Genomic DNA, 22,877 nt, shown 5'->3' with positions numbered 1-22,877 from the left:
GGCGGCGGGAGTTGCTGGGCGGAGCTGGCGCCCTCGGAACCGCGCGCAGCACCTTGGGGTCTCGGCGGCTGGCTGCGCACAGACTCCCGAACACTCGGACAGACATGCTGGGCTCCCCGGGAGAAGGACATGGGGCCACTCCCGCGGGCGGACCCGGCGAGGAGCCAGGAGCCTCCACGCTGCCGGGAAGTAGGCGGGAGCGGTCAGGCCGCGCTGTCTCTTTGAGACCGTGTTCCCGCTGACACCGACGGTGAGGAACCCAGCCCCAGGTCCCGGGAAAACCCCAGAGGATGGGCATTTGAGTATTCAGGTCTCTGGGCGTGGGATTTGGGGAGGTTATGAATGGGGGGGGGCACCCTGCTTTGAGTGAAAGCCCCAGGTACCTTGTAAATTTTAACAGGGCTCAGGTGAGCCCGAGTAAGGCCAAGTTCCAGAGGAGAGGACCCCGTCTGGCCGCAGGGCCCACCCAGGGCTTGTCCTTCAGGATCGTGGTAAGCCCAGCCAGTTTGTGAACTAGTGCGTGAATACAGGAAGCTCCAGGCCTCGGTGGTGGGTGGGGAGGCAGAGGAACCAACTACTGTCAGCTGTTCTTCACGGTTTCCTGAGCTGCCAAGAGGTGCAGCCTTGCCTGCCTATGTGAGGCAGCAGCACCCCCCTTAGGACCTCAGAGCACAGCAGCAGGCAGTGGAGAGGTGGCTGAGCACTGTGCCTCCCTGGTACCCTCCGGGAGTTGGGCCACTGGCACCAGGGAGAAGAGGCTGGGTTGTTTGATGACAGTGGGGGCAGAATTGAGGATTGTGAAGTCATAGTGTAATGGGATGCCACAGGTGGGGCCTGGGGCGGACTGCCTGGCAAGAGGAAAGGTACTGCCCAGGCAGGCCATTGCTTCTGCTGGTGGAAGGCAGCCTCTGGGATCAGCAGGGCACCTGGTTCCCATGGTGGACTGATGAATTGGGTAAGGCCACCCTACCACAAAGATCCCTCTCCCCATCCTTACACAGGCAGGAAAGCAGTCCCATGCCAGTCTGGAAGCCTAAATACCACCCAGGCCATGGGGAAGGAAAGCAGTAGAGAGACTGAGTGGCATATCCTGCTGCCCCCTTTCTCCCAAACCTCCTCCTGGGCAGACCCCCAGGCTCTGCCCAACCCCAGCTCTGTGAGTGTTCTGTTTGTCCTGGGTAGTTGGCTTCCAGGATTTAGGGTTCCAGGGCTCTGGGAATATGCAGTGGGGAGCAGATGAGTCCTGAGGATTACCACTGACCCCACCCCTACTTCTCCAGATGCAGAGGCCTCCATGGCTGTGCTAAGCCTTCTGTTCTTGGCAGTGATGTATGTTGTTCACCACCCCCTGATGGTCAGTGACCGGATGGACCTGGACACACTAGCCAGAAGTCGGCAGCTGGAGAAGCGCATGAGTGAGGAGATGCGCCAGTTAGAGATGGAGTTTGAAGAGAGAAAGCGAGTCGCTGACCAGAAGCAGAAGGCAGAGAACTTCTGGAGAGGAGACACATCCAGTGACCAGTTAGTGCTGGGAAGGAAGGACATGGGGTGGCCGTTCCAAGATGAGGGCCAGGAGGGACCACTGAGCTGGATGCTGGGAAACCTGTGGAATGCTGGCCTCTTTTGCCTTTTTCTCATCTTCGAGCTTCTGCGACAGAACATGCAGCACGAGCCGGCCTTTGATTCCAGCAGTGATGAGGAAGAGGAGGAAGTCCGGGTGCTGCCTGTCACCTCCTACAACTGGCTTACCGACTTCCCTTCGCAGGAGGCCCTGGAATCCTTTTACAAACACTATGTCCAGAATGTCATCCGTGACCTGCCCTGCACCTGCGAGTTTGTGGAGAGCTTTGTGGACGACCTCATTGAAGCCTGTCGGGCACTCAACCGCCAGGTGGTCAGCCCCCAGGAGGCTCGCCCACAGCTGGAGGACTGCCTGGGCATCGGGGCTGCCTTTGAGAAATGGGGAACCCTCCATGAGACCCAGAAATTTGATATCCTGGTGCCCATTGTTCCGCCCCAGGGCTCCACGTTTGTGCTGGAGATGAGGGATCCATCCTTAGGCCGCCGCTGTGGCAATGTGCTGGTGGAGTCAGAATGTGTGTGCAAACGCGAGAAGCTTCTGGGTGATGTGCTGTGCCTGGTGCATCACCACAAGGACCACTCGGCCCTCTTGGGCAAGTGCAACAGCTCCATCAAAGCAACCCTCTGCACCGGCTCCCACCTGGACGTGTGCAAGACCGTACAGTGGTTCCGGAACATGGTGGGCAACGCCTGGGCCCTCGTGGCCCACAAGTATGACTTTCAGCTCAGCCTCCCACCGTCCACCACATCCTGCAAGCTCAGGCTGGACTATCGCTCAGGCCGCTTTCTCTCAATCCGCTTGGTCCTGGGGGTGCAACGGGAAGACACTTTGGTCTACCTGGTGAGTCGGGCCCCTGACCAGGAACAGCTCACTAGTGTGGACTGGCCCGAGTCCTTTGCAGCCTGTGAGCACTTGTTCCTGAAGCTGGTCGGGCGTTTTGCCCCAGAGAACACCTGCCACCTCAAGTGCCTCCAGATCCTTTTAAGTCTCCAGGACCTTCAGAGCTCACCGCAGGGAGCGTCCCGTCCCATCCTTACCTCTTACCACTTCAAAACAGCCCTCATGCACCTGTTGCTGTGGCTGCCCCTCACGGACTGGCAGCACAGCATGCTCTCCCAGCGGCTCCAGGACGTCCTCTGGTTCTTGGGCCGTGGCCTCCAGCAGAGGTCCCTCCATCATTTCCTCATTGGTAACAACTTCCTGCCCCTGACCATCCCGATCCCTAAGAAATTTCGGAATGCCGAGCCTGTCAATCTCTTCCAACACCTGGTGCTAAACCCCATGGCACACTCACAGGCACTGGAAGAGTTCCACAACCTTCTGACCCGAGTGAAAGCTCTGCCTTGTGCCCCGTTGGCCGGCGCACATTAATGTAAAGGCCATTAATAAAGGGGAGAAGGTATTTGTGATTCAGGCTGCAAAAGAGTGTATTTTTCAGATACATCAGTGGCATGTATGACTTTACCTTGTGAGTAGGGGTTATGATAGATTAAGGCATTTTAAGGAGTGTGTGAAGTGGTCACAAAGATGGGGTCCCAGTGGGTCTTCTGAGTTTTTCTTCTCCTGACTTAATTTGTGTCATGACCCACAGAGAGAACAGGGAAACGGATGTTGTGGGAGAATCTTGCTGCTAAAGAGTTAGATCCAGAGGTGGCTTGGGAAGTCGTGTTTTGTGTCAACACTGGAATTGAAAGAATACCTCCATTCCAGCTTACTCCTCATATTTTAGGAGCTAATTTTTCAGACTTTCACTATTTGAAGATACAACCAAGATGTTTATTTTCTGTTTTCTTAATTTAGCCCAATCTTTATATGTCAGTATAGTTGTTTTTACGCACCTGAGAAAATTCCAATACTACCCAAATAATTTGTTAGCATTGATTCATAAATATTAAGTCAATAGTGACCTGTCCCATAATTGAGGTAACGTGTTTACTTAAAGAGCAACATCTGATGACCTTCTCAATGCCTGGACGCAACATTATAAAACCTTTAACAAGGATGATCTTTTGGGGGCTCTGAGATGAATAATTGTTGTTTCTGTAGGGAGCCACTTGTTTGATGAATGGAAAGAAGTCCTAGCTACCATGTGTAGCTCTGCTTTTTCCGAGTCTGGTAATGCCTTTGTATTCTCTTTTCAAAGATCAGAGGCATTATTTGAACTATATTTGCGGTTTTGCAAAACAAGGTCATAACAATTGACCACTGGCAGGGCTGGACTGGAAGGACTATGAAGCAGTCCAACTCAAATAAAGTCGAGATTCCAGAGATGTGATGGATGTATTTTTCTGTGGGCATCCTGAAGAGGAGTGTTAAGAAATGTGAAAATAGCTGTGGGTGTGGTTGTTTTGGAAATCCAATGCTGTACCTTCCTTGAAAGCCTGGAAGATCTGCTCAGAGGAGGACCTGGCCCCACGTTTAACTTGACCTTGGTGGGGTTAAGATGTTGGCCTTATGGGCTTTGGTTGTAGAATCCACACCCTCCACCAAGCAGAAATAAATTACAGGTGTCCCAGAAACTGATGCCAGTCAATATTTGGGGCTCCCTCTGCTCAGTAGCTACTGTTGTCTGCTGGTATCTGCCAGGTACTGCTTTCAGGTTAAGATGCAGTGGTGGTTGGTTCCATGCTGGTGGGATTTTGATGTTTTAATATATCCATATGCTTTTTGTTTAGAAAATAATTTACTGGTGTTTCCTTCTAAATCAATAAATGAGGCTATTTTCTGTATCTGTTGGAATCTGTGCAATAACACATATAGCAGATCAGCATTCTCACAGCCTGTTCCCAAGAAGTTCATGTTACCCTGATGGCTCATCCAACACACCCTGGTGTTTCTCAGCATACCTGGAACCAGTCTGCCCTGTGGTTTCCCAGTGGCCTGGCCAGTAGCCAGGAAATAATAATTCAGAATGTTAAGGAATACCTAAGTCATTCATTTTCATGGGGCCCAAACCAAAATATCAGCCAAATTGAAAGATCTTAGGTGCTACAAACAGTTCTAGAGGGCATAAGTCTGTCAGGTAGTGAGAAGTTGGTATAAAGTTCTAGCACTGGGGTTTCCAGTGTAGTAAGAGGCGAGAAAGAAAACAAAGTTATGAACAGGCAGACGACCACAAAGGGAACAGCACGGCTTGGGTGGGGCAGTAGATGTAAGAGAGAGTATTGCAAAAACAAGTAGTGGGAAGAATGGAGCTGTAGTGCTTTGGGAATACTCACAATGAAAGGGGAAACCAGATATTTAGGAAGCTGAGCTTTAAAACAATACTGGCTGGCACCCAGGATAAAACAGCAGTCACAGTAATGAAAACAGTAGCATTCACTGAGCATTGCCAATGTTCTAAATGCACTGTTCTAAACACTTCACATCTGGTAACTCATTTAATCCTCACACGAACACCCCATGAAGTTGGTGCTTTATCTTCTCCATTTTTACCAATGAGATAACAGGCTCAGAAAGAGCACACAACTTTCCCAGGTCACAGCTGGTAAACAGCAGAGCCTGGAGGGAAGTACCTGTCCCAGCAACTTCCCAGCAGGAATCCAACAACACGTAGGACTTAAAGTTATTTGAAAAGCAAAAGGCACTGTATTAATTTTAAGCCAAAGGGTGGTATGTTGTTTGGAAATTCCAGAAGACAGAAATTGTTGGTTCTTAGCCCAGTCTTTAGGAGGTCAGGAATTTTATATCACATACAAAATTAAAGGCATTTGCTCAGAGGCCAAAATGAATGTAAAGCCATTTTAACTATGTGTCCTTTGAGCCCCAGTAACAATATATCTTATAAGCCAACTGCAAGCTGGAAGTTCAGGGCAAATTTGAAGCCAAAAAATTGCTTGTTCAGGTAACTAATTGATAACACTATTGTTCCTCACCTAAACTGAGGCTGGCTGCTTTTATTCGGGGGAAGCAGAATCTCAGTGAGGAGTGAAATGAGGAAGACCAATGGCCTCAACGTTGCTTTTCTGCTGAGAAGGAATGGGGGAGGGGACCCACTGCTTTACTTTTGTACAGACAGGGTAATTGAGTTTTGCACACCATTGACACCACTGATAAATCATTCAGTCTTTTTGCACCCTCTGAACTCCTAGTCACCCAAAACAAAAGATGGGCTGGGAGTGGGTGGTGAATGAGCTGCCTGCACTCATACAGAGCAGGATGTGGAGCTGGCCCCTTCCTCCCAACACATAGCACCCCAAGCAATCAGCTCAGGAGGCTCCTTTATAACCACAGAACAGATGCATGCCTCACCTAATGGGTCACCGAGTAGCCTTCCTTTGCCAGGAGATCCAAGCAGTTCTTCAGAGGCTCCTGATTCTGTGCCACCTATCACCCGGCAACACCCAATGCTCTTAGTGCAGGGGTGGGCAAACTTTTTGACTCGAGGGCCACAATGGGTTCTTAAACTGGACCGGAGGGCCGGAACAAAAGCATGGATGGTGTTTGTGTGAACTAATATAAATTCAAAGTAAACATCATTACATAAAAGGGTATGGTCTTTTTTTTTTTTTTTAGTTCTATTCATTTCAAACGGGCCGGATCCGGCCTGCGGGCCGTAGTTTGCCCACGGCTGTCTTAGTTGGTGCAGACATGGAATCCAGAGGCTCACGCTCCTGGACCCTAGTGCATACTGACCCCAAGTGCTCACTCATGGGAGTTTAATCTGTTACTAATTCCTCATAAACCCCAGTGAAATGGGGTAGTCTCATCACTGTTTTATTTTTATTATTATTAATATTTATTTATATTGATTTCAGAGAGGAAGGGAGAGGGAGAGAGAAACATCGATGAGAGAGGATCATTGATCAGCTGCCTCCTGTACGCCCCCTACTGAGGACAGAGCCCAAAACCCAGACATGTGCCTTTGACCAGAATCAAACCCGGAACCCTCCAGTCCTCAGGTGGATGCTCTATCCACTGAGCCAAACTGGCTAGGGCTATTTTTTTTTTAAACATGTTTTTATTGATTTCAGAGAGGAAGGGAGAGGAAGAGAGAGATACAAATATCAATGATGAGATAATCATTGATTAGCTGTTTCCTGCACACCCTCCAACTGGGGATGGCGCTCGCAATCCGGTCATGTGCCCTGACCGGGAATTGAACTGTGACCTCCAGGTTCACAGGTCAATGCTCAACCATTGAGCCATACCAGCCAGCCAGCTGGGCTCATCACTGTTTTATAAATGGGGAAGAAAATGGGGCCCAGAGAGGTTAAGATGCCCAATTTAGGATTTAAACTTATCTTCCAATGTCCCTCATTCAATACGTATTTAAGTGCTTGCTGTGCCCAGGGCTAGCACCAGGCCCTGGGAAAACAAAGGTGAGCAAAGACACAGCTTCCTCTTCATGGAATTGAGTCTAGGGAGGGGATTGATATGAAATCGTCACCCCAGCAGATGTAAAATTTCACAGGTGACAAGTTCTGCTAAAGCCTCGAGTACAGACACCTGAGTATATCAGGGAAGGTCTCCCTGAAGAAGTGATGTGACCTCATTGGGTGAAGATGGGATGGAGAGGATCCTATGTGGCGGACATGGCATGCGCAGAGGGGCTGTGCTGGAAGTGGGCATGGAGAGGGCCAGTCTGAAAGAAGGCCCAAGTGACTGGAGGGCAGGGAGCAAAGGGAGGCAAGATGAGGCTGGAGAGGCTGCAGGGATGGGACCCTGCAAGACCTTGTAGACCACTTTAAAAGTTCCCAGAGCAGTGGAATTTTTTAGTGTGCAGGGACTAAAAATAATACTTTCCCTCCCACCTTCTAAGTCCTTCTAACTAGGCTAGTAATCAAATGAACAGAGACAGATTAACAGAGAAAAATGTTTAATACATGTTCCTGGGGAATTCACACAAGCATGAAAAGTTCAAAGACACTGTTGATGCAACATTCAATATATATGACATTTTTGGACAAAGGAGAAAAGGGGTTGGTGAATGGGTAAAATGGGCGACTTATAGGTGGTTGAGAAGAGTGGATTATACGAGGCAGGAAAAGTCTTGCCAGGCAATTCAGAAACAATGGGACATGGGGTATCTAGCTAACAGGCCTGGAGTCTTCCTGACTAGAGCTAGGGTGAAGATTTTTAAGATGATTAAGCCAAGACTCCCTTCCTAAAGCAGATCTTTCTGTCTGAATTTCTTAGGCAGCAAAGGAGTGAGGGTCAAAGGTTCTGAGTCTTGTTTCTCAATTAACAGCTTAAAATCAATATCCCAAAAAGACAGCTAAAGGGTGGCAAAAATTTAGTCGCCTTCAAACGGTTTTAGACTTTGGGGGAAAAGTAACAGGTCAGATTTGTACTTAGCAACCACCACCCTGGACCCAAAGGAAGCGGGGTCAGCAGGTGTGGGGTTGCTGCAGACCTGCCAGGTGGGACAAGGAGAGACACACCACTGAAGAGATGTTTAGGGGAAAAGAGAACTCAATGGATTGTCCGTGGAGTGAGAGGGAGGCGCCAGGATGGCTCCTGGGTGGCTGGTTTCATTTGTGGAGACGAAGCGTACTGTAAAAACGTTTTCTCTCCTCTCTCCCCCATTGCCTTAGGCGAAAGATTTGGTGGGCACTGAGAGAACAAGTTCTGTTGTGCCCAGATTTCAAGGTTCCCAAGACCCCCAGGGAGCCAGTCAGTCCGATGCAAAAGCAAAGAGTCCTTTATTATGCAAGCCGGCTTGCGCTCCCCGTCCACCAGACCCACCGACACAGCGGAAAGTCCAGTGGCCGAGAGAGCGAGGCCTGATGGGACAGGGGGTTTTAAAGGGGGGTGGAGTGAGGGCAGGAGAAGGCACTGTGGGCCCCGCCGATTGGCCAGGCGCGAGTCGGTACAGGATGTGGTCATAGTGATGGCGTGCACTTCCCTTGATCATCATTGGTTAATCCAGAGAAATCCTGGGTGTGGCTAGCAGCGGCTTCTTCCCGTGAGGAAGCACATGGCACCGTCCCAAAATGGAGGACCCAAGGCAAGATGGAGGGCGCAGTCCTTGTCCGGCTCCTGCTGCTGCTGCTCGAACTCGCCACAAGGCAGGATGGCCCTCCCGCACAGCACCCGCATCTGGCCTGCGGGCAGACTGGGACTCCAGCGTGTCTGGGCGGCACAGGCCCAGCAAACAGGGTGAGGCCGGTGGAGTGGCCCAGCTCTGGAGGAGCGGCATCCGCTCGGAGCAGGCCCGGCCCATGGGGCCGGTGCACTGCAGCATGGCGGCCTCCCCGAGCCAGGGCACGCGCCCCACTCCGCTGCTGCAGCTGCTGCAATGGGCCCGGTCCGGGGGGCAGCCGGCGCCGGGCTCCCGCTGTGGGCCCGGGAGCCAATGCCCCCCCCATGGGGCCCGGCGGTTGGCCCACGCAGGCCCCGGTCCCCTCGACCGGGCCCCGAGGGCCGCACGGACCCTTGGCCCCAGCGCGGGCAAGCGGGGAGCCGACCACGGGGGAAGGGAGGAAAGAGCGAGGCGGTGAGGCTTTCCGCTCCCATGACTTCCCCCGCGCGGTCGGTCGCCGCCAGGCCCCACCCCTTGGCCCGCCGCCGGCCACCACGCAGCCGGTCCCGACACTCGAACCCGCTCCGGGAGGTGGGTGCGGAGGGATCCCAGTGGCCAGACTCCTCCCCCCGCACCGCCCGGAGAGGCGGGCGGCGGCCTTTCATTCCCCCCTTGTCTTGGAACTTCTGGCTCAATCATGAGACGGACTGCAATTCTATTCCACCAAAACTATCAACTGAACTATCCCTATAAGGTTAACAAATGGTCCGGTGGAAGGGAAAGAAACCATTTTAGATTTAATAACTTCTATTGAAATAGGATCTTTCTTCTTAGAATTCCTCCATGGTTATCATAAAAAACCAAATCAAGATTTAGTATTATTTGCCTTGAAGAGGCTCAAGCATTCCTGTTTGTTAGGCTAGGTTTAAATTTAGAGTCTGTTGAACTAAGCCTCCATTTTTCTGGGCACCATTTTCAGCTGGACCAAGTCTCTTCTGTTATTTGGTTCCTGGTCTGGGCTGGGCATGGGAAGCAAGAAGCAGCCACGGGGACAGGAGACCTTCCTCAGAAGGGGCGAGTGTTCAAGCCCCTGCACCATTGGGGGGGTGAGGATCTGTGCCCCACCTCTGTTGAACCCCAAGTTCTCTCCTACTGGCCCTCGGTTGTGTCTGTCTTAGGTCGCCCCACCTCTGTGGAGTCTTACCCGTCTCTGACTACCAACCATCTCTGGGCCAGGTAGGGTGATGTGAGGTTCAGTTCTGTCTCCTTGTTAGCCTATGCCCCCTGTGGCCTCCATGCTCAGCACCCGCCTTGGGTTCCCCTCGCCTGCTGGCGGGGCCCCGGCATTGATCACATCTCTTGGGAAATCCAGGTTTCTTCTACAGACAGGCCCCAGCTTACGCCACTGGGCAAGAGACAGATCCACGGTACCAGCTTTTCATAAACCCAGCTTGAACGGAGAGCTCAGACAACAGCTGTAGACAATTGGGATCCTTTTGGCAATACAGAATGCTTAAGTGCCTTCTCAGAAGGGAATAAGTCCCTTCACATATCGCCAGATTCCGGAGGAATTACATAAGGAGAAGAACATACTGATCTACTCTAAGATTTTCTGACTTTCCTTGCTACTTCCTTTTCATGGATTTAAAACAAAACAGTAACCGTTGGCATAAAACCTTCCACCTATGCATAACTATGCCCCTAACCTTCTATTCTAAACAGGCTTTTTTTCCCCAGCTTTACTACCCCTGACATGGGCATGGTGACTCAGGCCTGCAAGGCAGTATACAGGCTGCCAACTGTTAGCTGTCTCTCAACAGAGTCCAAAACCTGATGGGCACCCTTTCCTGCCCAGTTGGGCACCTGCCCCCTTGCCAGCTAGACACCCTTTACTTTTGGGGGTCACCCCACACAGCTCCCTTCCAGGACAGCCAACATACATTCAAAACCTGCAAAAGAATCAAAGGTTAATATAACATATCAATACAATGAAACATCATGGCTGCTTTAGGCAGCCAAATCTTCTGCTACTAAACATGTGACCCCATAAATTGTCCTTGTCTCTTTGGAGCCTTGTCCATGAAGATGCAGGCATTATCTAAGTGTATTACACAGTATTGTGGGGGCTCCTGGTGACAGGAGTGATCGCGAGCCATGTTACCGGCATCAGGCAGGTCGAGCACGCCGTCTTGGTAACCTGCTGGTGAATCTTGATCCCAGCATGTCGGATTAAGTCCTTCATTTTCTGGGTTCCCAGGTGAGTAGACCGGTGCATATGTTCTAATACCGTGTCCCCGAGCCGGTCTGGTAGTATGAGTTCCCCTTCTGGTGTATGCCACCATCCTTTTATTTCCTGGGTTCTGGGGAGCTTTCTGATGCGTTGCAATTCTTCCTGGGAGTACTTGGGCTGGTCTGGTAAGACTGGGTCCCCTGGGTCTGGGAGTTGTAAGGCCATGGTAGGGACCGAGGTAAGGGCTACTGCCTTCGCAGCCTGGTCAGCCTTTTGGTTACCTCTTGCTACTGGGTCATCGGCTTTCTGGTGCCCCTGGCAGTGGATTATGGCTAACTTGGCAGGAAGCCATAAGGCTGCAAGCAGATCGAGAATCTCTTGCTTATTTTTTATTGTCCATCCCTCTGCCGTCAGCAGCCCTCTCTCCTGATAGATTGCTCCGTGGACATGAGCTGTAGCAAATGCATAACGGCTGTCTGTGTAAACGTTAAGCCGCTTCCCAGTCCCCAGCGTCAGTGCCTTAGTAAGGGCGATGAGTTCTGCTTGCTGGGCTGACGTCCCGGAGGGCAGGGCCTCCACCCACACAGTGTCTGTTTCAGTGACCACCGCTGCACCCGCGTACCTGCACCCGTCCCGCACGAAGCTGCTCCCATCCGTGAACCAGGTGGCCTCTGCATCAGGGAGGGGCCGGTCGGTCAAGTCCTTCCGGAGTCCATGTACCTGCTCTAGGATTCCCGCACAGTCGTGTAGTGGGGCATCTAAGTCAGGGTCGGGCAGCAAAGTAGCAGGATTGAGGGCCGCACTGGGGTGGAACCGCACTCTTGGAGGGTTGAGTAGGAGGCTCTGGTAATGGGTTATATGTGCGTTACTCATCCATCTGTCAGGAGGCTGCTTCAGGACGCCCTCAATGGCATGTGGGGTTGTAATCCAGATTTCCTGCCCCAGGGTCAGTTTGTCGGCGTCTTTGACTAAGAGCGCTGTTGCCGCGATAATTCTCAGGCATGGTGGCCAGCCGGCAGCTACAGGATCTAACTTCTTGGACAAATAAGCCACTGGGCGGCTCCAGGGGCCTAAAGCTTGAGTCAAGACCCCTTTCGCTATCCCTTTGTGTTCATCCACAAAGAGGTGAAAGGGCTTTGTAATATCTGGCAGGCCCAGGGCTGGGGCACCTAGAAGGGCCTTCTTTAACTGCCTAAAGGCAGCTTCATCTTTTTCAGTCCAGTCAAACGCCCTTCCCTCTTTGGTAGCTTCATATAGGGGCCTGGTGATTTTGGCAAAACCCGGTATCCAGAGGCGGCAGCAGCCGGCCGATCCTAGGGATTCCCTTACTTCTCTTCGGGAGGTGGGAGTAGGGATTTTCAAAACAGTCTCTTTCCTGGCATCCGATAACCGCCGCTGCCCGCCCTCCAGGATGTATCCCAGGTAACTCACCCTTTCTCGACATAACTGAGCCTTCCTCGCGGATGCCCGGTACCCTAAGGCCCCCAGGGTGGCCAATAGATCTTGGGTCCCCCGCTCACAGTCCTTGGCTGTGTCTGCAGCAATCAGGATGTCATCTACGTACTGGAGGAGGGTGAGGTTGGGGTGTTCCCTTCTGTACTCACCCAGGTCCTCGTGCAGCGCCTCGTCGAATATGGTGGGCGAGTTTTTGAACCCCTGGGGTAGGCGTGTCCAAGTCAGCTGTCCACTGAAGCCCTCCTCTGGGTCATGCCACTCAAAGGCGAAAAGGGACTGACTTTGAGGCTGAATCCCCTTCCGTGCCTCCTGAGGCATGGGGTACTGCTTGATTCTTACCGGACCTTCTCCTGGTTTTAGTTCTACCAGGACTGGGGCCCTGTGGGCGGCCAGCCCCACCCCTCCTGTCTCTGCCCATGCTGTTGGGAATTCTTGTAGCCATTTGTCCATACTGCCCTCCACCAGGGAAGTCTTCTGGTAGAGGCGATATTCATCCTCTAGCCTCATGGTCAGGACCTGAATGGGGCGGCCCTCCCCATCGGTGACCTGAGGCCCCCCTTGTCTGAAAGTTATTTGAGCTCCAATTTTGGTCAGTAGGTCCCGTCCTAATAGTGGGTAGGGGCATTCTGGTATTACCATGAAAGAGTGGGATACCTGGCCTGTTCCTAAATCTACTGTCCTTCGGGTAGTCCATGAATACTGGCTCATACCAGTTGCTCCTTGCACCCAGGACTTTTTATTCGCCAGTTTTCCTTGCGGGGTACGGAGGACCGAATGTTGTGCCCCGGTGTCAACAAGGAAGTTAACAGGAGTCCCCTCCACTCTGAGAGTTATCCTGGGCTCGGGGAGGGGGTCCGAACCCTGACTCCCCTAATCACTCAGTTCACCCAGCTCTAAGACCTTGACTCGGTCAGTCCTGTCTCCCTTCTCACCGGCCTTCTTCGGATATTCTCGAGCCCAGTGCCCTATGTCCAGGCAAAGCTTACATTGATTCTTCCGTAGCCCCCGCCTCCCCTCTTGGGTGGTCTGCTTACCTCTTCCTTTATTGCTTGCAAGCTGTCGGAGGCGACGGTCTCGCTCCTTGAGGAAGCCCATGGTCGTAGCCAGCAGGACCCTAGCCAGGTCCCGAGCTTGCCTACTGCTAGTGGCAGCCATGACGCGAGCTTGCCTGTCTTCTGGAGACTCTCGGTTATTGTACACCTTCTCTGCCACTGCCAGTAAATCCTGTAAACTCTTCTCTCCCAACCTATCTACTTTTTGTAGTTTCCTTTTAATATCCGCGGCCGACTGGTTTACAAAGCTTATGATCACAGCTGCCTTGTTTTCAGGAGCTTCTGGATTCATGGGGGTGTAGGTGCGGTAAGCCTCCATGATCCGTTCTAAAAAGGCAGCTGGAGACTCATCCCTTTCCTGCTGAACATTCCCCACCTTGGTCAAATTAGTTGGCTTTCTAGCAGCCATTCTGAGACCTCTCATTAGGGTCTGACGATAGACCGAAAGCCTCTCCTTACCTTCTGCCGTGTTGAAATCCCATTCAGGCCTAGTTAAGGGAAAAGAGACATCTATCTGGACCTGGTTGGCAGTTGGGTTTCCGTCCACGCCTGGAACCACTTTCCGGGCCTCATTGAGGATCCTTTCTCTCTCTTCCGTCGTGAACAGAACCTGTAAAAGCTGCTGACAGTCGTCCCATGTGGGCTGATGGGTGAAGAGAACAGAATCTAGCAAGTCAATAAGTCCCCCTGGTTTCTCAGAAAACTTGGGGTTTTGTGCCTTCCAGTTATAGAGATCAGATGTTGAAAAAGGCCAATAATGATATGGTTGGTTGCCATCCGCATCTGGAGGTCCAGCGGCCCATAAGGGCGGGGTCTTGATAGTGGAGTCAGGTGCTGCAGCAGACAGTTCCCGCTGAGCCCTTTGCCGGGTGAGAGGCGGGCCTCCTACCGAGGCCACTCCCGGAACTCCGCCCCCAGCCACTCCCAGAACTCCGCCCCCAACCACTCCCAGAACTCCGCCCCCAACCACTCCCAGAACTCCGCCCCCAGCCACTCCCGGTGTGGAAGGATCGTCCCTCCATGGGCTATATGGGGGAGGAAAGATTAGTTCTTCTTCAGTCCCCCCCTGCACAATAGGGAGGGGAGGGGCCGAAGGCTGGGTGAGAGTCTTCCTTTTCTCCTCCTTTTCCATTCTCTGCAAAGCAAGAATGGGCTTCGGCCCAGGAGGACATGGAGGTAGGAAGGGCCTGAGCCAAGATGGCGGGTCTTCCACGAGGTCCTGCCAAGTAACAATGTAAGAAAGCTGACCAGGACGTCCCCCCCTAAGTTGGGAGACGACATCCCTGACTCGGCGGATGGTGGGGAGGTCAAAAGTCCCCTCCGGCGGCCACCCAACGTCCAAAGTTGGCCACTCCCTGGAACAAAAAGTCTGCCACCGGTCTTTCCGAACCTCTGCACTGAGGTCCCTGGCTCTTTCCCTTACCTCTCTGAAATGATCGACCATAATGCTTAAAGGGGTAGTTTGAGTCTGTCCCATAATGTCCGTCCAGTGAGTCCACAAAATAAAACCAAAAAGACACAAACACAAACAACAAACGGGCCCGAAAACACAGTCTTCCAACGCCATGGAAGCAGAACCGAAACAGGCTTCCAATTCCATGGCAGCTAAACCTGAACGCTAGACAATGGCCTTATACCAAACTAGCTAGCAGGAGCGACCTGCTTTCCGCGAGGGGCATATCCATCCCTCTGAGGGGCATATCCATCCCTCCTGGGGGGGGGCGGAACGTCTTCCAACTCCCCCCCACCTGTGGTCTTTTTCGGGTGCGTGCGCCTAGACCCCCTCAGGCAATTACAGATTCCAGAAACAAGCTCACACTGAACAGAACACACAACAAACAACAACACACCTACCCCTACCGCGGTCAGTCAGACTCTTCGGATTGGGGGTCCCTCGATGGTCCTGGGAACCCCGGGCGAGCCCCCAAAATGTTGTGCCCAGATTTCAAGGTTCCCAAGACCCCCAGGGAGCCAGTCAGTCCGATGCAAAAGCAAAGAGTCCTTTATTATGCAAGCCGGCTTGCGCTCCCGTCCACCAGACCCACCGACACAGCGGAAAGTCCAGTGGCAGAGAGAGCGAGGCCTGATGGGACAGGGGGTTTTAAAGGGGGGTGGAGTGAGGGCAGGAGAGGGCACTGTGGGCTCCGCTGATTGGCCAGGCGCGAGTTGGTACAGGATGTGGTCATAGTGATGGCGTGCACTTCCCTTGATCACCATTGGTTAATCCAGAGAAATCCTGGGTGTGGCTAGCAGCGGCTTCTTCCCGTGAGGAAGCACATGGCACCATCCCAAGATGGAGAACCCAAGGCAAGATGGAGGGCACAGTCCTTGTCCGGCTCCTGCTGCTGCTGCTCGAACTCGCCACAAGGCAGGATGGCCCCCCCCCCCCCCCCCCTGCACAGCACCCACAGCTGGCCCGCGGGCAGACCGGGACTCCAGCGCGTCTGGGCGGCACAGGCCCAGCAAACGGGGTGCGGCCGGTGGAGTGGCCCAGCTCTGGAGGAGCGGCATCCGCTCGGAGCAGGCCCGGCCCATGGGGCCGGCGCACTGCAGCATGGCGGCCTCCTCGAGCCAGGGCAGGCGCCCCACTCCGCTGCTGCCGCTGCTGCACTGGGCCTGGTCTGGGGGGCAGCCGCGCTGGGCTCCCGCTGTGGGCCGGGGAGCCAATGCCCCCCCCATGGGGCCGGCGGGAGGCCCACGCACCGCAGGGACCCTCGGCCCCAGCGCGGGCAAGCGGGGAGCCGACCACGGGGGAAGGGAGGAAAGAGCGAGGCGGTGAGGCCTTCCGCTCCCAGGACCTCCCCCGCAGTCGGTCGCCGCCAGGCCCCACCCCTCGGCCCGCCGGCCACCACGCAGCCTGTCGGGGCACTCGGACCCGCTCCGGGAGGCGGGCGCGGAGGGATCCCAGCGGCCAGACCGCACCGCCGGGAGAGGCGGGCGGCGGCCTTTCAGTTCATGCAAAAAAAAAAAATAAAAATAAAAGTATATATATATATGGGCTTAAAAAGTAGTTTTCAACAAAGGGTAGCACTTTTTTGGTAGCCAAACTGACTGAGGGGCACTGATGGCATGTGGCAGGTGTCGGGGTCGCCGAAGGAGGAATGCTTGAGGCCAAAAGGAGTAAAAATTATGAATTAGGTCATTTCGACACCAGATGGGCTGACCCCCAACATGGCGCCAGCCCCCAGGGGCGGGAGGGAGAGGTATTAAAGGACTGGAGGCCGGCTTTTCCTGGCGGAGAATTCTCTGGGCGGGTCTGGACCCTGGGAAGGTCCGGAGGGGAAGGACAATGGTCTTAGCAAGTGGAACGGGACATGGAATGTGGTCTCGGTGAAAGGGAATGACCTTGCGAAGTGGCCGAAAGGTCAGTTCCCAGGGGAGAGGGTATCCATTTCGTTCCTCGAGCACCGTTCCCAGCAGGCGAACGGGGTCAGGGTGCGGAAGAGCTGTACACCGAGGGCCGGACCCCACACCAGGAACTGTCCCGGCCCGAGGCCAGGGCACCGTGCGGGGAAACTGCGCAAGGCCCCCGCGTGGTAGGAACGCGGGAGGCCCGGGGGCACTCGGAGGCGCCGGCCTTTCCCCCGCTGATCTGGGCCTCGGGTGAGGCCGAGCCGAGGGAGCGGCGCACAGTACATCCGCCTCACGTTCCTTTACCTAATCCCCACCCCAGGATATTTTCCCATGACCTTTGAGAAGGTGGGAGGGAGGGAGGGAGGGAGACAGACACACGCATCCATTGGTTGCCTCCCCCACGCGCCTCGACCTGGGCAAACCGGCTAGGACCCGCCTCACTTTCGACATTAACTTTTTTAAAGGGGGTTGGAGGGAGAGAACCAGGAAGCTTTTCACGAGAATTTGAACAAAAACGATGGCCTTTATTTAAAGAATGTGTATAAAACATTGTGCATCTGTCCTCCCCGCCGGGAAGGCTCGCTGCGGGCCGGCTCCCTCTCACCTCCGGCCCGCGCCCGTCTACCCCCGCCCCGCCCCGGGCCGCGCTGCCCTCAGCACAGGGACAGGCACCTCGCTCCTGGGAATCCGCTCTCCCCTCAGTGAATCCCGGGAAAGCAGAGCCTTCGCCCGCCTGCTCCACGCTGGGGCCCCCGCGCCCGGTGCTCGAAAGGAGGGAGTTCACACTGTCCCGGGAGAGTCCACGGACCCGGCAGTCAGCCCCCGGGACCGAACCTGGACACCACCTCCCTGGGTTGGTCCCACCCGCGCCTCCCGAGTGCGGCTCCCGCCCCGCCCCCCGCGGCGGACCGGGCGGTCTGCGCAGGCGCGCCTCCGCCCCGCCCACCGGTGACGTCAGCGCGCCGTTAACGGCCCTCAGTCCTGTCGGCGCGCGATTTAAAAGCAGTTGAGGATCCGCGACGGGCAGGATGGGACCTCCGTGCCCAGGTGAGGCCGGGCGTGCGGAGGCGCCGCGGGGAGGCCCCGGCGCGAGCGAGGGTCCCGCGGGCAGGGTCGGGGTCCGGCCTGAGCGGGACTGCTGTGTTCTTGGCCCAGTCGGTGCCTCAGCTCTCCGTCGACCGCGGGTCCAGGCGAGCGGGGCGGGGGGAAGCGGGAGGAGCGCGGGCAAGAGCGCTCCGCCAATCAGGACGCGGCCTTGGGGCGTCCGCTCAGTTCGCGGGCGGAAACCCTGCTGCCCCGGGTGCCTCCACGGTGGTGGCGTCTCCGCTTCCCAAAGGCCTTTTTCTTGGAAGGCGCCTTAGAAGCGTCTTGGCTACCGCTGCATGCTTAACACGCTTGTATTCAATTTTACCTTCATTCCTCAAGTATTGAGTGCTCCTTGTGGGCCAGACGCAGAGACACAGTAAAGAACAAAATAAGTAAGATCCCAGGCTATTTATTCTAGTTGGGGAGACAAACAAACTAATTTACAGGTGAGACCGAGACCGAGTGCTGTGATTGAGGATAGCGGGGGGAGGGGGGCGCTTTAGATTAGGATTGAGCTCTTAGCAAGGGACGGGGAAACGTATTTCAGGCAGAGGAGCAAGTGCAAAAAAAGAAAAGAAAGGAAAAGGGGCTAGCAGGAACGAGCCTGGCTTGACCGAGGACGGGACATGGTGACGAAACAGTGAGCAGGTCTGTCAGGTGAGCAGGGCCTCTGTCGGTCTTGGGAATTTGAAGTCATGTTTTAGACCTGACAAATGACTTAGCCCAGAGGCAGTCTGGTGGAGGGAAGGGGTCGGTAAACACTTGGATAGGAGGTTGCCATTCGGGGGAAGTGATAGGGCCACTCAGGGAAGTGATGGCCTGAGGAATAAGTTCGGGTATCATCATCATAGATCGTAAAACCGTGGGAACAGGTGAAGAGCCTGTAGAGGAAACTACAGGCCGACATTTAGGAGCTGGACAGAAGGAAGAAAGTTACAGAGGCCCAAAGTGTTTCAAGAAACGGGGTTGCCAGCTGCTTCAAATGCTGCCGAGTCTCAAGAGTGATGAGGCCTGAAAAGTGCTGGACTTGGTGACCTGACAGTTGTGGGTGATCAGTAATAGTTCTCATAAGGTGATGGGGGCCAGACTAGAGGGAGCTGAACACGAGTAGGAGGTGAGGAAGGGGATGCAGAAAGTGTTCTTTGAGCTCAGTAACCCTGATGCATGATGTCAAAAGCGGTGCGAGAATCAGAGAATGTTCAAGAACTGAAGGTTGCCTCTAGCCCCCATCCTGGGTCTCCCTCTTAGACAAATTCCTTCTTCAGTGCTTCCTATTTCTGTTCTCTTCTCCCGAGGTCCTGCTCCTTCCTACCTTGCAGTGCCCACATCTAAATAGTCACAAGCCCTCTTGATTCAGTCTCTAGAAATGTCTCTTACCTCCTTCCTTCCTGTTTTTACTTTCTTTTTCTTTTGTTTTGATCTCAGCTGAGAGTTATGTTAATCACTCTTCAGCCTGTGGGAAGCTATCAGGGAACATGTGAAGTTCTTGTATGTTTCCTTTTTAAATTTCTAATCACCACTCCGTTTTCCTTCCCCTTACATGGGCAAACCATTCAGTGATTATTGTGTATCATTATTTTTAATGTGTTCCTATAAAATATGTGTTATAATGTACATATGGATTTTTTAATATGAATTCTGAACCATCTGAGATACTCATTCTTATTCTCATCTAGAGGATGAAGAAGCAAATGCTTAGGGCATGCACTTGTTTAGAATTTTTCCAGCTGGTAAGTGATGGAGCTGGGGTTTGAAAGCAAGCCTTCTGTTTCTTACATTTGGAAACATTCTTCCAAGATCTCTGTTTCCTCATCTCTCCCTTCCAGTGATCTTGCTTCTCCCAATCATAATAGGCCTCAGCACTCACTACCATAGTCACACCTTAGACCTTGTCATTATCAATAGCTGCAGTACTCTACAATCTCAATTTTAAGACCCCATTTCTCAATACCACTCCTATCTCTCCAACTCACTCCCTCTTGTTCCCCGACTCCAACAATCTTTTGATGACCCAGCAGACCCAATATTCACTTCACTGTCCCTCACTTCCCTCATGACCTTGTTCCCTCCTTACTTAGCTTACATTCCATGGTCAGTCTGTAATCACTCCCTTTCATACACCTGCAACTCCTTGCCCTCTTCTTGCTTTCTTTCTTTTTTTTTTTAATATATCTTATTGATTCTTTACAGAGAGGAAGGGAGAAAGACAGAGAGCTAGAAACACCGATGAGAGAGAAACATCGACCAGCCGCCTCCTGCACACTCCCCACCGGGGATGTGCCCGCAACCCAGGCACATGCCCCTGACCGGAATCAAACCCGGGACCCCTCAGTCCGCAGGCCAACGCTCTATCCACTGAGCCAAACCGGTTTCGGCTCTTCTTGCTTTCTTACACTTGCTTGACTAAATCACAACCCTGGTTAATTCCAACTTTGCCTACTCTGCCCAGTGCATGGGATGGCCAAGGGGACCCCAAGGCTACTCAGCAGTCATGCTTTATTTTCTGATTCACCCACTCCTCTCCTAGATCAATGGTCGGCAAACTCATTAGTCAACAGTGCCAAATATCAACAGTACAACGATTGAAATTTTTTTTTTAAAAATATATTTTATTGATTTTTCACAGAGAGGAAGGGAGAGAGATAGAGAGTTAGAAACATCGATGAGAGAGAAACATCGATCAGCTGCCTCCTGCACATCTCCCACTGGGGATGTGCCCGCAACCCAGGTACATGCCCTTGACCGGAATCGAACCTGGGACTCTTCAGTCCGCAGGCCGACGCTCTATCCACTGAGCCAAACCGGTCTCGGCTGAAATTTCTTTTGAGAGCCAAATTTTTGAACTTAAACTATATAGGTACATTGTTATTAACTTAATTAGGGTACTCCTAAGGCTTAGGAAGAGCCACACTCAAGGGTCCAAAGAGCCGCATGTGGCTCACGAGCCACAGTTTGCCAACCACTGTGATTATTTCATTCCTTCCTTTTTCTTCTGAAATCTCTTCCCCAACCCTTACACTTAATTGTGGAGTTTGCGGTTTTCGCTTGCTTCCTATTTTTATAAGAAAAAAGAAAAGCAATCAGAAGAGATGATCCAGCCCAAGACGGGTTTGCTCAGTGGTTAAAGGCTCAGCCTGTGGACCAGAGGGTCTCGGGTTTGATTCCAGTCAGGGGCACATACCTCGTTGCAGGCTCAATTCCCAGAGGGTCGGGGCCCCTATGGGAGGCAACCAATCTATGTGTGTCTCTCACCTCCATGTTTCTCTCTCTGCCCCTCCTTCCCCTTCCATTCTCTCTAAAATTGAATAGAAAAATATCCTTGGGTGAGGATTAAAAAAAAAGAGAGAGAACATCCAAAGTCCAACGTGGAATCTGCTCCCCTGTCCGCAGTTGTGCCTGTGCTCTGCACCCTCCTGTTGCTGTGGATGGGTTCTATGTGCTCAGCAGAGGAACCTCTTTAACTGCTTGGGTACTTTGATCAGCAACTTTTACTCCTCCTTCTGCATGATCCCTGTGAATAATGCCTCCCCCCCCCCCCCAAGGCATCTGGAACCTGTGAATGTGTTACCTTACATGTAAAAGGACTTTGTAGATTAAGGATCCTGAGATGGGAAGATTATCCTGGACTCTCTGAATGGGCCCAATGTAATCACAATGATTCTTACTAGTACAAGAAGGATACTGAAGACAGAAACAAGAGGTTGGAGTGATGGGAGGGAAGGGTCCCCCAAGCTAAGGAATGTAGGTGGTCTCCAGAAGCTGAAAAGGCGCAGAAACAGATTCTTCCTAAAGCCTCCAAAATGAATGCAACCCTGCTGACATCTGGATTTTATACTTGAGTCTAGAATTGCAAGAGAATACATTTGTGTCATTTTTAAACCACCAAGTCTGTGGTAATTTGTTATAGCAGCAGTAGGAAACTAATACAATCTTTTTGTTTTATTCTTTCTACCAACTTGGAATCCCCCCCCCCCCCCCCATCTTAAATTAAAATTACTTTCTTGACCTCACTTGCCTTTAAACTTATCTAATTTGACCTGTCAGGTGCATTTGACATAGTCATCACTCCTTCCCTCCTGAAATGTTTCTTACCTGACTTGTGGAACACCACATTTCCCTGGTTTTCTCCCTGCCTCATTAGTTGCATATTCCCCATCTCTTTTGCTGGTTCCTCATTCTTTCCTTCTCTTTAAACTTTTGAAATATTCTAGGACTGATCCTTCTGCTCTTCTCTATTTGTACTCATTTAATTGAATCCCTCATCTAGTCTTATGGCTTTTAATACCCTATATATGATTGTGATATCCAAATATATGTATATAGCTCAGAACTTCTCCCTAAACTCTAGACTTAAATATCTGTTCTCTATCCCAGTGGATGACTAGTAAGCATCTAAGCCAGGGGTGGGCAAACTTTTTGACTTGAGGGCCACAGTGGGTTCTTAAACCGGACGGGAGGGCCGGAACAAAAGCATGGATGGAGTGTTTGTGTGAACTAATATAAATTCAAAGTAAACATCATTACATAAAAGGGTACGGTCTTTTTTTTTTTTTTTTTTTTAGTTTTATTCATTTCAAACGGGCCGGATCCGGCCTGCAGGCCGTAGTTTGCCCACGGCTGATCTAAGCCCAGCATGTCCAGAACTGAGCCCTGATCTTGTCTCTTTCCCCACAAATATGCTTCTTCTACAGCCTTTCTTTTTTTCAGTCGTGGCAACTCTGTTGCATCAGTTGTTCAGGTAACTGTAGAATTATCCTTGATTCCTCTGTTTTCTCTCATGCCCACATTTAATCCATCAGGAGATCATGTTGGCTCTGTCTTGAGACTATATCCAGTGTCTGACTACTTCTTACCACTTCCATGCCACCTCCCTGGTCTGAGCCGCCGCCATTTCTCTCGTGGGGTGAACAGAGACATGGTGAGAAAGGGAATAAAGAGGTGGTATATAACGACACAAATGTATTCTCTTGCAGTTCTGGACTCAAGTCTAAAATCAAGGTGTTAGCAGGGTTGCATTCATTCTGGAGGCTTTAGGGGAAAATCTGTTTCTGTGCCTTTTCAACTTTTGGAGGCTGCCTACATTCCTTGGCTTGGGGTTCCTCCCTCCCACAGTCTTGCTTCTGTCCTCACATCTCTGATTCGGGCCCTCCTGTT

At 52.4% G+C, this 22,877-nt stretch overlaps 3 protein-coding genes across 8 annotated transcripts in view; 2 read left to right on the top strand and 1 right to left on the bottom strand.

The window, feature by feature from the left end:
• Nucleotides 1–110: 110 nt before the first annotated feature.
• Nucleotides 111–4,311, top strand: ITPRIPL1 (ITPRIP like 1). 4 transcript variants are annotated; one of them, XM_059659091.1, is made up of 3 exons: nt 113–250; nt 1,002–1,156; nt 1,281–4,311. In XM_059659091.1, exon 3 carries the CDS (start codon nt 1,295–1,297, stop codon nt 2,951–2,953), a length of 1,659 nt encoding a protein of 552 aa, XP_059515074.1. In that variant the 5' UTR covers nt 113–250; nt 1,002–1,156; nt 1,281–1,294; the 3' UTR covers nt 2,954–4,311. The 4 variants fall into 4 exon arrangements, with proteins under 4 accessions (XP_059515073.1, XP_059515077.1, XP_059515074.1 ...); XM_059659090.1 differs by lacking the exon at nt 1,002–1,156 and having other exon boundaries at nt 111–250; XM_059659094.1 differs by lacking the exon at nt 1,002–1,156 and having other exon boundaries at nt 112–250; nt 1,287–4,311.
• Nucleotides 112–22,877, top strand: part of NCAPH (non-SMC condensin I complex subunit H) — a 57,421-nt gene continuing 34,655 nt past the window's right edge. The window contains exon 1 of one of the 3 annotated variants that reach the window (XM_059659088.1): nt 112–250. Coding sequence is in view for 1 of the 3 variants with exons in the window: in XM_059659087.1 (XP_059515070.1) it covers nt 17,666–17,684 (19 nt within the window). In the remaining 2 variants the exon portion in view is untranslated. Of the gene's footprint in view, nt 251–17,534; nt 17,685–18,149; nt 18,381–22,877 lie in introns of those variants that run through there. The other 2 variants (XM_059659087.1, XM_059659089.1) reach the window with 2 other exon arrangements.
• On the bottom strand, nt 5,834–13,602 carry LOC132213925 (uncharacterized). Its single transcript, XM_059660801.1, has 4 exons — nt 13,266–13,602; nt 12,208–12,836; nt 10,834–11,619; nt 5,834–5,908 (listed from the first exon to the last, which is right to left on the bottom strand). Exons 1-4 carry the CDS (start codon nt 13,600–13,602, stop codon nt 5,834–5,836), a joined length of 1,827 nt encoding a protein of 608 aa, XP_059516784.1.

Source organism: Myotis daubentonii, chromosome 12 (assembly GCF_963259705.1).
Source record: "Myotis daubentonii chromosome 12, mMyoDau2.1, whole genome shotgun sequence".
NCBI classification, from domain to species: domain Eukaryota; kingdom Metazoa; phylum Chordata; class Mammalia; order Chiroptera; family Vespertilionidae; genus Myotis; species Myotis daubentonii.
The sequence above is the reverse complement of the archived record's forward strand: the minus strand, read 5'-3'. Positions and strand labels throughout refer to the sequence as shown.

Coding starts and splice junctions, on each gene's coding strand:
- ITPRIPL1 (XM_059659090.1), top strand. CDS start 1,295: ATGGCTGTGCTAAGCCTTCTGTTCTTGGCAGTGATGTATGTTGTTCAC.
- LOC132213925 (XM_059660801.1), bottom strand. CDS start 13,602: ATGGAGGCTTACCGCACCTACACCCCCATGAATCCAGAAGCTCCTGAA. Junction 12,837..13,265: donor TGCAAGCAATAAAGGAAGAG/GTAAGCAGACCA, acceptor ACCCACTATTAG/GACGGGACCTACTGACCAAA. Junction 11,620..12,207: donor CTCAGTTATGTCGAGAAAGG/GTGAGTTACCTG, acceptor ACCCATTACCAG/AGCCTCCTACTCAACCCTCC.